We start from the raw sequence: 12922 nt of genomic DNA on the forward strand, positions 1-12922 counted from the left end.
CAGGGATATTCGGTCCACTGACTGGTGTCTCATGCCTCAGTTCCTTGCAGTTGGTGTTTTGATCTTGCTGTGCACTGACGTGTGGGTGGCCGGAACAGTCTGTTTATGTTCTCCTCCTCAACTCTCTTTGCAAAGGCCGGGGCTCATGATTCATCGAACTGTGTTTAGACTCTCACCAGCAATCTCACCCCCAGTGTGGAATCTGTCTGTGGTTTGTCCAGATGTTGATGAACTTACTGTGTGCCCCTCTGAGTGACTGACATTGACTTGGGGCCCCAGGGTAACAGGGCAGATCAAGCAGGTCCTGACCCGGTTGGAGAAGATCAAGCCTACCCTGGTAGGCCTCGGCCTACTCTTGCCTTTTCAACAGGATGTCTGCACTGTTTCCTGCCCAAGCTCAGCTGGTTTAGTGGTCACAGTCCACCAGGATGGTGTGAGACAAGGTATGAGATTCTCAGTTGGAGAGTGTCAAGGCTGGTTTTTGATGTGATAATTCTTTGACCCCAGGTTTTTGTGTCTCACATATACAAGCTGTTTCTGGAGTTGAGACACAATGCAGGGGAGAGGCAGTGAGGTTTTTCAGATCATAAAACCATAAGATATAGGAGTGGAATTAGGCCATTTGCCCCATCAAGTCTCTGTCATCATTTCATCATGTCTGATCCAATTTTCCTCTCAGCCCCAATCTCTCTTGCCTTCTCCGTGTATCCCTTCAGGCTCTGACCAAGAATCAAGAATCTATCAATCTCTGTATTAAATATACATAAAGACTTGGTCTCAGCAGCTGCCTTGGCAAAGAATTCCACAGATTCACCACGCTCTGGCTAAAGAAATTCTTCATCTCCATTCTAAAAGGACATCCCTCTATTCTGAGTCTGTGTCCTCTGGTCTTAGACTCTCCCACCATAGGAAATGTCCTCTCCACATCCACTCTATCAAGCTCTTTCACCATTCTATAAGTTTCAATGAGGTCACCCCTCATTCTTCTGAATTCTAGTGAATACAGGCCCAGAGACATCAAGCTTTCTTCATATCACAAGCCATTCAATTCTGGAATCATATTTGTGAATCTCCGGAAAAGGCTCCCTTTATTCCCAGTCTTTGCCTCCTGCCAGTCAGCCAGAATCTTTCCTCTAATCCCATGGGCTCGGAGCTTGTTAAGTGGCCTCATGTGCGGCACATTGTCAAAGGCCTCCTGAAAATCCAAGTACACAAATCTGTCAGGCTAGATTTTCCCTCGAGGAAACCATGCTGACTACGGATATTTCCTGAGACCCTCAGACCCCGTCATTAATAATCGACTTCAACATTTTCCCAGCCACTGAGGTCTGACTAACTGGCCTATAGTTCCCTTTCTTCTGCTTCTCTCCCTTCTCGAAGAGTGGACTGGCAACTTTCCAATCTTCCAGAACCATTCCAAGAATCTAGTAAATATTGAAACATCATTACTAATGCCTCCAAGACCTCTTCAGTCACCTCTTTCAGAACCATGGGGTGTATATCATCTGGTCCAGGTGACTTATCTACCTTCAGTTCTTTCAGTTTCCCAAAGAACCTTTTTCCTAGTTATGGTAAATTCACACATTCAAGACCCTGACACCTGGAACTTCCATCATACTGCTAGTGTCTTCCACAGTGAAGCCTGATGCAAAATTCTTATTCAGTTCATCAGGCCTTTCAATATCCCCCATTACTAACTTTCCAGCATCGTTTTCCAGCGGTCCGATATTCACTCTCACCTCTCTTTTACACTTTATGTGTCCAAAGAAACTTTTGGTATTTTCTCTGATATTATTGGCTGGCTTACTTTCATATTCCATCTTTATCTTCTTAATGGCCTTTTTAGTTGCCTTCTGTTGGTTTTAAAAGCTTCCCAGTCCTCTAACTTCCCATTAATTTTTGCTCTATTATGTGCTCTCTCTTTCGATTTTATGTTGGCTTTGACTTCCCTTGTTATCAGGTAGAGACATAGCATTCAAATCTCAAGCAGTCTCCAGAGTGACAGATGACAGGGCTGGATGGAGACACCTCGTCCCCCTCTCACAATCCAGAGAGATACCAGTCTTGGGCATTGATGTGTTAGGCAATCCTTCCCTTATCCCTTCCCTCCCCTCCTTCTCCATCTAGCACACTCCACTCCTCAACTCACCAACATCCTCCCATCCATCTCTTGTGCTGTCCCGTGATTTCGACCCCTCTCCCCTTTCCTCAACATCCAGACACTCCTGCATCTCATCCTCAATTCTCTCTCTCTCTATCTCTCACTGCCTCCCTTTCTCGTCTCCCTGCCTCTCCATATCCCTCTCTCGCTCTCCCTCCACTGTCCCTCCCTCTCTCTCCCTTTCTCTCTGCCTCTGTCTCTCTCCTTCCCTCTGGCTCTCCTCGTCTCCCTTCTTCCCTTTCTCCCTCTCCTTCTCCCCGTCCCTTCTTCCCCCTTTCTCCCCTTCCCTCTCTCTCTCCCTCACCCTCACCTCTTTCTCCCACTCCCCTCCCTCTCTCTTTCATCCATTTTACCATTCCATCCATTTTATAAAATGCTGCTTGAAACCAACAACTCTTAGATCCAACACCTCATCTTCCCCATGTTCCCACCTTTCTCTCCTTTCCAAACCCACAGTAGGAGGGAGGGGAGAGTCACCACAGGGACAGGTCTCGTCTTTAAGCCTCCCATTGTTACTTCTCACTTCCATGATTGAGGTAGCCCACGAGTGTGAATTCCTCAAGACAGCCCCTCCCCTCCTGGCGACATGTTCTGAACCTTAATAAAAGGTCTGTGACTCTCTCAGTAGCTCAGACTCTGGAGTCAGGGCTGAGACAGACCTCAGCCACAAAGGGACAGCGGGAGGCACAGAGACAGGTCCCAGCTGGAGCAGACCTGGGAGAAGCTGAAAGTTCCTGGAAGAACAGAGACAGGTAGGCCTACTTCTCTGTCTCAGGGGTAGGAGGGTGTCCATTCGGCAATGCTACCCTAGTGTGGACCGATCCTCTCCCTCCCCTTCTCTCCATCACTCAACCTCTCTCTCCCCTCTCCGGAATAATCTCCTTCCAATACCTTCCTCGCCTTTCCTCATTAGACCCACAGTCAATGCTGTAAACACTGTGACGAGCAATGTTTAAAATACTCCACTGCCTCACTAACTCACCCATCTCTCCCTCTCTCATATCCAATATTTATTCTCTCTTCCTCTCCCCGTCCCTCTCCCTCCATTACTCCTTCTCTCTCACGACCTATATCTCTTTCCTCTCTCTCCCTCTGCATAATTCTCACTTTTCTCTCCCTTTATGCACCTCTTTCTGCTTCTGTTAAAATTTCAAACTGAATAAATTACTGGTGAGGCCTCACGAGGTATGTGTCAGCAGTTTTGGGCCCATTATCTAAGGAAGGATGTGCTGACATTGGAGAGGGTTCAAAGGAGGTTCACAAAAATGATTCCAGGATTGAAAGGCTTGTCATATGAGGAGCGTTTAATGACTCTGGGTCTCTACTCACTGGATTCAGAATAATGAGGGATGATCACATTGAAGCCTTTGATAAAATGTTTGAAAGACCTCGATAGAGTGGATGTGGAGAGGACGTTTCCTATGGTGGGAGAATCTAAGACCAGAGGACACAACCTCAGAATAGACGGACGTCCATTTAGAATGCAGATGAGGAGGAATTTCTTTGGCTACAGGGTGGTGACTCTGTGGACTTTGTTGCCATAGATGGCTAGGCAGGCCATGTCATTGGGTATATTTAAGACAGGGGTTGATTGATTCTTAATCAGTCAGGGCATGAAGGGATATGAGGAGAAGGCAGGAGATTGGGGTTGAGAGGAAAATCGGATCAGCCATGATGAAATGGTGGAGCAGACTCGATGGACCAAATGGCTTCGTTCTGCTCCCATATCTTATGCTCTTAAATTGTATAAATTTATCATAACAGTGCATATGTGTTACCATATACTCCCTTGAGATTTATTTTCCTGCAGGCACTTATAGGGAAAAAGAAATACAACAGAATTTTACCAAAAAAACATTTTACATGAAGATTCTCAGACTCAGAAACTCAGAATCAGGTTTGTTATCGTCGACGTAGAGTGTGTCATGAAACTTGTTGTTTCTGGCTGCAGTACAGTACAAGACATAAAATATACTGTAAATTACAATGAGAAATATATATTTTAAAATTACAAATAAATTATATAATAAAATATAATTAAGTTTAAATTGAATTAAACAAAGATTAAAGAATAACCGATGTGCAAAACAAAGTCAAACTGTTCAGCGTAGAGGTGAGTGAACCTGTGAGTGAGAGAGCCTGATAATTGAGGAGTATAACTGTTCCTGAACCTGGTGGTGTGGGACCTGAGGTTTCTGTATCTCCTGCCTGATGACAGAGGTGAAGAGAGAGTATGGTCCAGATGGAGGGGGTCTTTGATGATGGATGCAGCAGCGCTCCATGTAAATGTACACAGTGGTGGGGAGCGATTTGCCTGTGATGGACAGGACTGGATCTATTACTTTCTCTCGCTCTCTCTATTTTTCCTTTGTCTCCCTGCCCCTCTCTCACCCGCCCTCTGTCTTTCCCTCACCTTCTCTTTCTCCCCCTCCTCTCTCTCTCCCTCCCTCTCTGTAATTGTATCTCTCCCCGTCGTTTATGCTCAATCCTTCCGTCCATCTCTTTCCCAGTCTTTAACACTCTCTCTCCGGTCAAACCATCCAGTCTTTGCTCCATCTGGATCCTGTTATAATCTTACACTAACCTCCTTTACTGCCCACCACAGCACCAATTTTCGTGTCACCCACTGATTTATTGATCATAGTCATACTTTACTGATCCCGAGGGAAATTGATTTTCATTACATTTGCCCCAATCAAGAATAGAGTATAAATATAGCAATATAAAACCATAAATAATTAGATAGTGATATGTAAATTATGCCAGGAAATAAGAAGTCCAGGACCAGCCTATTGGCTCAGGGTGTCTGACCCTCCAAGGGAGGAGTTGTAAATTTTCATGGCCACAGGCAGGAATGACTTCCTATGACGCTCTGTGTTGCATCTCAGTGGAATATTCTCATCCAAGCTGATGGTACAAATGACAAACAACACTGACCCCTGACCCCTGACCCCTAGAGCACACCACTGACCACAGTCCACCTGGGTCAAGATCTGGTCTGCTGCTTTTGTTAATAAAGTCACTGAATGAATCAGCACAGAAACAGGTCATTTGGCCAAAGTTGTCCGCAGTCCCATTCTCCTGCATTTGGTCCATATCCCTCTCAGCCTTTCCTACCCACCACATACTTATCCAAATGCCACACAGCAAAGACAAAGACAATTGCTTTGTCTACTTGCAATTTCTTTGACACATTCCAGTTAGCTGTCGTCATGTCTAATGCATTCATGTCCAACAGAAGGATGCTCTGCGAAGGGTTGGGTGTGGACGTAGGGCGCAAACCATGTGTAACATCATTTCCTATTCTCATTACAGACCGACCACCCTTCACTGGCCGAGGAGAGCCCTGTCCATGCTGTGATGGATCCCAGGATGGGAGAGAGAGTGGGGATTTTGCTCTGGGCGCTGCTGTTCCTGGGGGGGGTGGGAGCCATCTGCCAGACGGGCAGTGCCAGCGAATGCCAAAGTGCGACCCCGGTACCAGGGTCCAGTCTGGCTGGAGAGGGTTTCGATGTGGTGACACTGTCACGCAAGGGGGCGTATGTGGTGAACGTGGAGAGTTGGAGTCGTCGGGATGGGGCCTGCACCCTCTGTAAGAACTCACTGATGGGGGGTAGGTGGCAGCGGCTCCCCCTGGCCGCAGCAGACTGGCGGGCTCTGCGTAATTGTCCCCGGGCTGTTTCCAGTCAGCTCTTCCACTCGCTCTCTGAGCTCATAAAGTCAATCGGCTCCAGTGTGGACAACAGCTGGAGCACTGGCCTAAATCTACCCACCCAGCACTTGCAGTCAATTGGTTCCAAATCCAAGCTCATGAATTTTGCCATACGGAAGGCCAAATCAGGCTGCTACAGCTTTGCTAAACATGAGTTCCGCTGTCATCTTTACCGCTACCGCCTGAAGGACCAACCCCCCCTGGCACCCCAGTTCTCTGCCCGTCTGGACCAGATCACCAACACTTCCTATGAGGGAGCCCGGCACCACTACCGCCAACTAGTGCAGACTTTTGGAACTCACTTCATTCACTCGGTCGATATGGGCGGCTCCTTCCAGGGTGTGACAGCCATTCACACCTGCCAAGCTGCTGTGGAGGGCATCACCCCCGAGCAGGTGAAGGACTGCCTGGGGATAGAGGCCAGTTATCAGATGGTGGCGATGGGCAAGGGCAGAGTGGGCACAGGTTTCTGTAAGAAAAAGGCTTCTTCCCTGAACCAGACCAAAACTTTCCACCAGGCCTTCAACGAGAGGCTGACAGAAGCCGTGGGAGGACATGCCAGTGGTGACACAGACATCCCCTTTTCCTCTGACCCTGCCAGCTTCACCCGATGGCTGAAGAGCCTTGAGGTCTCACCAGGTATCATAAAATACCAGCTGGCCCCTCTCCATCTCCTGCTACCTAACACTGACCACCGCCGGGAACAGCTAAGGCTCTACCTCAGCGAGTACATTTTGGCCAACGCCATGAAACGGGACTGCTCCAAAACCACCTGCCCCACTCCTGGGAGCAGAAGCAGATCCGATCCCTGTTCCAGCCAATGTCAGGAGAGCTTCCAGGTAGACAGTCACTGGTGCCACACGTGGAAGGGCACAGGGCACCTGTTTGTCACTATCAAGAGCGGCTTAGGTCTCTGGGGCGACTATTTATCTGGCACTGACGGTTTTGTGGTGGTCTCTTACGGTAATGCCAAAGGTCGGACCAGGGTGATAAACAACAACAACAACCCTATCTGGAACACCAGACTGGACCTGGGGGTGGTGGTTGCCCACAGCAACGTGAGACTCACCGTGGTTGTCTATGATAAAGATATCTTTTGGAACGAACATCTGGGGACCTGCAAGGTGCCTCTGATCTCTGGTGTCCATGATCATTCCTGCCACCTTAAGCATGGCATGGTCACCTACCAAATTTCCTTCACCTGTGGCGGCCACTTGTATGGTCGCACCTGCCACCGGTGTCACCGGAGTCCAGGAGCCCGTGGGTTCACCGGGCTCCTGAGGACCAACCACTCCTCCCACTCGTCTGACTCCCCCACCGCCCTTCCTTCAGGGAATGCCCTCTTCAAAGTTATCAACCCCTAACCCTTGACCTCTCACCAACCTCACTCCCAGGCCCAACGCTGCTTTCCAACCCCCCAGGCCTGCCATCATACCACCCCTCCCCTCTTTCCCTCTCCCCCGTTCATCATTCCCATTGCCCAGATATTTTCCCCCCTATTCTCCATGACCCTGTACCCATCATCCTCTGTGTCTCATCAGTCCCATTGCCCTGACCTTTCCTCTCTCACCCACTCTGGCCCAAGGAACAATTCTCTCCAGGACTCCTTCCTCACATCCATTCCCATGATCCTCTGTTGCCAAGGTCACCTTGTCTTCAGTCCAATCTCCCGACCTTTGCACTATCACCCTTAATAGTCCAGGTCACAATATCCCACACTCCCACCAGTCCCAGGCTCAGCCTCTCAGTGAGAGACCCCACATAACACTGACACTTTCCCAATCCCTCGGATTCTCTGGGCACCAGGAATTCCCAGTGGGAATGGGAGTCCCGGCTTGCCTGACTGCACCAAGCTTTCAGTCACTGGTGTTTGGGGGCTGGGGAAGGGTACAGGGTGGGAAGGCCATTGAGGAACCAACCACTCTGTATTTGTCATATCGCCACTGTATCACCCCAGTGGAAACCCCCCTCACCCGAACAAAGACCTGTGTTGGAGAGAAGGTGCCCCAACCAGCTTGCCAAACTGCAGGCAGCTTAATGGCTTGAGCGTAACGTCATTTACAGATCCACTTGGCCCGTGCGGGAGGTGACTCATAGGCTCCATTTCCCACAATCCAGTTGCTGACAGGGACCAACTGGAGAGTCTCCGGCTGACCTGTGTCCCAGGACGGGTGGATTGTGTCGGAGCACGAGCATCATCACAGGAACATCGTACGCCTCCCTGTGCACGAGAAGCTTTGCAAAGAGCTGCTTTGGAGACAGAAGAGATTGTTTGATTGCCTCTTGCCTTCTTTGTACCACTTGTGTTTTTGCAATAAACATCACTGAGCATCATTTAGCTTTTGGGTGTGAATGGTTACCGTGGTGATCTGGGATGTGGCGTTCCGGGGTGGTGAGGACAGGAACGTGGGACAGGGAGGGGGGAGAGGGTGAGGGGGAGGAAGGGTATTGTCCCCAGTGCGGTTTGATGGGAGGAACACGGGAGATTGGAGAAGCAGGAATCTGCAGGGACAGAGATCAGCACCACAACACACACCACAGAGACCGTCGGGGAGAGACACCGTCTTTAACCAATAACACTGATGTTCCTGGATTGGGCTGGTGGACACCCCCACTTTGACAAGGGTAAGTGGTGAGAAAAGCACTCCCTCTTTAGGAACAGTCGATCAGACACAGACCTCCCCTTTATAAACAATAGGTGCAGGAGTAGGCCATTCGGCCCTTTGAGCCAGCACCGCCATTCACTGTGATCATAGCTGATCATCCACTATCAGTATCCATTTCCTGCCTTATCCCCATAACGCTGGATTCCACTATCTTTAAGAGCTCTATCCATCTTTTTCTTGAAAGCATCCAGAGACTTGGCCTCCACAGCCTTCAGGGGCAGAGCATTCCATATATCCACCACTCTCTGGGTGAAAAAGTTTTCCCTCAACTCCGTTCTAAATGGCCTACCCCTTATTCTTAAACTGTGGCCACTGGTTCTGGACTCACCCATCGGCGGAACATGCTCCCTACCTCCAGTGTGTCCAATCCCTTAATAATCTTATATGTTTCAATAAGATCCCCTCTCAGCCTTCTAAATTCTACAGTATACAAGCTCAGTCACTCCATTCTTTCAAAATACGACAGTTCCGCCATCCCGGGAATTAACCTCGTGAACCTACGCTGCACTCCCTCAATAGCAAAAATGTCCTTCCTCAGATTTGGAGACCAAAACTGCACACAGTACTCCAGCTGTGGTCTCATTCAATTCCCCTTGTTATGAAGGCCAGCATGCCATTAGCTTTCTTCACTGCCTGCTGTACTTGCATGCTTGCTTTAAGTGACTGATGTACAAGAACACCTAGATCTCGTTGTACTTCCCCTTTTCCTAACTTGTCTCCATTTACATAATAATCTGCCTTCCTGTTCTTACTACCAAAGTGGATAACCTCACATTTATCCACATTTAACTGCATCTGCCATGCATCTGCCCACTCACCCAGCCTCTCCAAGTCACCCAGCATTCTCATAACATCCTCCTCACATTTCACACTGCCACCCAGCATTGTGTCATTGGCAAATTTGCTAATGTTACTCTTAATTCCCTCATCGAAATCACTAATATATATTGTAAACAGCTGCAGTCCCAGCACTGAACCCTGCGGTACCCCGTTGGTCACCGCCTGCCATTCCGAAAGGGACCCATTAATCACTACTCTTTGTTTTCTGTCAGCCAGCCAATTTTCAGTCCATGTCGGTACTCTGCCCCCAATACCATGTGCCCTAATGTTGCCCAATAATCTCCTATGTGGGACTTTATCAAAGGCTTTCTGAGAGTCCAGGTACACTACATCCACTGGCTCTCCCTTGTCCATTTTCATAGTTACATCCTCAAAAAATTCCAGAAGATTAGTCAAGCACGATTTCCCCTTCGTAAATCCATGCTGTCTCGGACCGATCCTGTTACTGCTATCCAGATGTGTCGTAATTTCATCTTTTATAATTGACTCCAGCGTCTTTCCCACCACCAACATCAGGCTAACCAGTCTATATTTCCCTGTTTTCTCTCTTCCTCCCTTCTTGAAGAGAGGGACAACATCTCCAAACCACGCTCCAATCCACAGGAACTGATCCTGAATCTATAGAACATTGGAAAATGATTACCAATGGGTCCACGATTTCTAAAGCCATCTCCTTAAGTACCCTGGGATGCAGACCATCAGTTCCCTGTGACTTATCAGCCTTCAGACCCAACAGTCTATCCAACACCATTTCCTGCCTAATATAAATTTCCTTCAGTTCATTCATTACCCGAGGTCTTTTGGCCACTATTATATCTGGGAGATTGTTTGTGTCCTCCCTAGTGAAGACAGATCCAAAGTACCTGTTCAACTGCTCTGCTATTTCCTTGTTCCCCATAATAAATTCAGCCGTTTCTGTCTTCAAGGGCCTAGTTTTGGTCTTAACTATTGTTTCCCTTTTCACATACCTAAAGAAGCTTTTACTATCCTCCTTTATATTCTTGGCTAGTTTATCTTTGTACCTCATTTTTTCTCCGCATATTGCCTTTTTAGTTACCTTCTGTTGCTCTATAAGGTTTCCCAATCCTTCGGCTTCCCACTCGTCTTTGCTATGTTATACTTCTCCTCTTTTTATTTTTATACTGTCCATTACTTCCCTTGTAAGCCACGGCCGCCCCTTAATTGTGGGTCTTTAATGGGAGGAAGATTCTCTCTTTCTCAGAGGTTCCTGATGGGGGACAGATTCCCTCTTTAACTGGAGACACACATACACAATCTATACCCCTCATAATTTTGTATACCTCTATCAAAGTTACTCTCAATCTTCTACGTTACAAGGTACACAGGCCCTGGTTGTAAAGCTTGTTGATTAATACTGAGGGGATAATAAATTTTTTTTGTCTTTCTCTGTGTCCCTTTCACTTCTGTTTTATTGCGAGCCTGGGCACTGGGAAAGGCTCAATACATAAAGGATACATCAGTCAGGATGTCAAATTATTGCCAGAAGGGTGACATTGAAACTGGCCGGTGACGTTGATCAAACTTACCTGATGTAAGAACCAAATTAAACTGTGTTATTGTAAGTGCTTCAAGTGAGAACCAAAGGTTTATCATTTACATTGAGAACGTACAAATATGCAGAAATAGACAGGGAAGCAGACTGTCAGCCCTTTCAGTTCTGCTCCAACAATTCATACAATCATGGCTGATTGTCTGCCTCATGGATACCCATGGTCTCCCCACCTCCCTTTTGTGTCATTAAATCTATCAATACATTCGCCTCTCACAATCAAAATCAGGTTTAATATCACCGGCATATGTAGTGAAATTTGTTAACTTAGCGACAGCAGTACAACACAATACATGATAAAATAGAGAAAAAAATAAATAAGTCAATCAATTACAGTAGGTATGCAAAAAATGTTTTTCTGGCATATATTATGAATAAACTGTTGTTGGGTTTCCAGCTGGGTCCAGGTATCGACTGTAACCAACATTTCAATGACAAACTCTGCCATCTTCATCAGGGATGATGCCTGGGCATGTCTAGTCGGATGGTATTTATACCCCCTCGTCTGTCCCTCCCGATTGGTTAGTCCTCATCCAATCAGGTTTCCGCTCTCTCACCTTCTTTACAATCAAATTCCAGTTCTTACGCAGAGCCAGACCTTTGTTTTGTCTTCGTCATTGGTTTTATTTTTATTTTAGTTTTATTCTTCAAGTTTATTCATATTTATACGTATATTAAATAGTTAAATTAAAAATAGTGTAAAAACAGAAATAATTTTTAAAACAGTGAGGTAGTGTTCATGGGTTCAATGTCCATTCAGAAGTCTGATGGTAGAGGGGAAGAAGTTGTTCGTGAATCGCTGAGTGTGTGCCTTCAGGTGTTAAAACAACAACCTCTCACGCAATGTCAATAAGACCGAGGAACTGACTGTAGACTTCAGGAGAGGGAATCCAGTGGTCCATGAGCCAGAAATCATCGGAGGTTTAGGTGTGGAGAGGGTCAGTAACTTTAAATTCCTGGGTGTCACTATCTCAAAGGATAGTGCCGTAGAAAAGCAGCATCCATCATCATAGATTCTCACCACCCAGGCCATGCTCTTTTCCCCTCAACCATCAGGCTCTTGAACAAAGGGGGATAACTACACTCACTTGCCCATCCATTGAGATGTTCCCACGTTTGGACTGTATAACACCTGTGTAGAACCGGTCTTATCGCGTCTCTCCCTCCCTCTCACAGCTCCTCCGTTATTTAGTTTTTGACCTACATTCTCGAGTGTCTCCTTTTTTCTCTCTCTCTCAACCGTCAACCAGTTTCCCATCCACCCTGACACAGATGTTGTTCTAACTGATTCAAATCAACTCTTCCTGGTTTCAGTTGGTTTCCACCCAGTACACGAGACAGGATCTGGACAAACACTTGAATCACCAAGGCATGGAAGGTCATGGACCAAATGGGATCAGCATAGATGTGTCACAACCACAGATTCGGCAGCACCGTAGATACGGCAATTGCTCTTATGAATATGCACGTGTCAGCTAATTAATATTTAACCATGATAGTATTTAACTCCATACTTGTCATGGTGCTTGTCAAAACTTCGCTGCCTGTTTGCATTCGGCCTTCCTTGAGAAATCGGACTGTCGATTCAACTGACTCTGAAGATTAGCGGTATTCATTTAATGTTTAGATGCTTCGTTTTCCATTTGAGAGTTTTAGTTAACGGCCTTGTTTGGCCTAGCATTTATTGTTTTATTTTCTCTTTAACACTGTTCACATTAAAGTCTGTGAACTATCGACCTGCTTCAGTGTCTCTCACTCCGCACTTGGGCCAAATCTGAACCTGGTAACAAGATGGGCTCGTTGATGTTTGTGCAGAGACGATAAAGTGTGAGCTTCAATTCATTGAGAGTTGTGTAGTGAATTGTCAAACCTAGACCAGTTGATGATTGGTCAACAGACTCCTGTTCCATCCCTTCCCTCCACTGTTTTATACAGCTACCTTCTCCTCATCTTTCCGTCCCGATGAAGGGTCT

The 12922-nt window shown here is 47.0% G+C and overlaps 1 protein-coding gene across 1 annotated transcript; it reads left to right on the plus strand.

Moving 5' to 3' along the window:
• Window positions 1–2810: 2810 nt before the first annotated feature.
• On the plus strand, window positions 2811–7639 carry LOC134354415 (perforin-1-like). Its single transcript, XM_063063418.1, has 2 exons — window positions 2811–2913; window positions 5477–7639. The coding sequence occupies exon 2, from the start codon at window positions 5522–5524 to the stop codon at window positions 7235–7237; it is 1716 nt and encodes a 571-aa protein (XP_062919488.1). The 5' UTR covers window positions 2811–2913; window positions 5477–5521; the 3' UTR covers window positions 7238–7639.
• The last annotated feature ends 5283 nt before the right edge of the window (window positions 7640–12922 follow it).

This window comes from Mobula hypostoma, chromosome 11 (assembly GCF_963921235.1).
Source record: "Mobula hypostoma chromosome 11, sMobHyp1.1, whole genome shotgun sequence".
NCBI classification, from domain to species: domain Eukaryota; kingdom Metazoa; phylum Chordata; class Chondrichthyes; order Myliobatiformes; family Myliobatidae; genus Mobula; species Mobula hypostoma.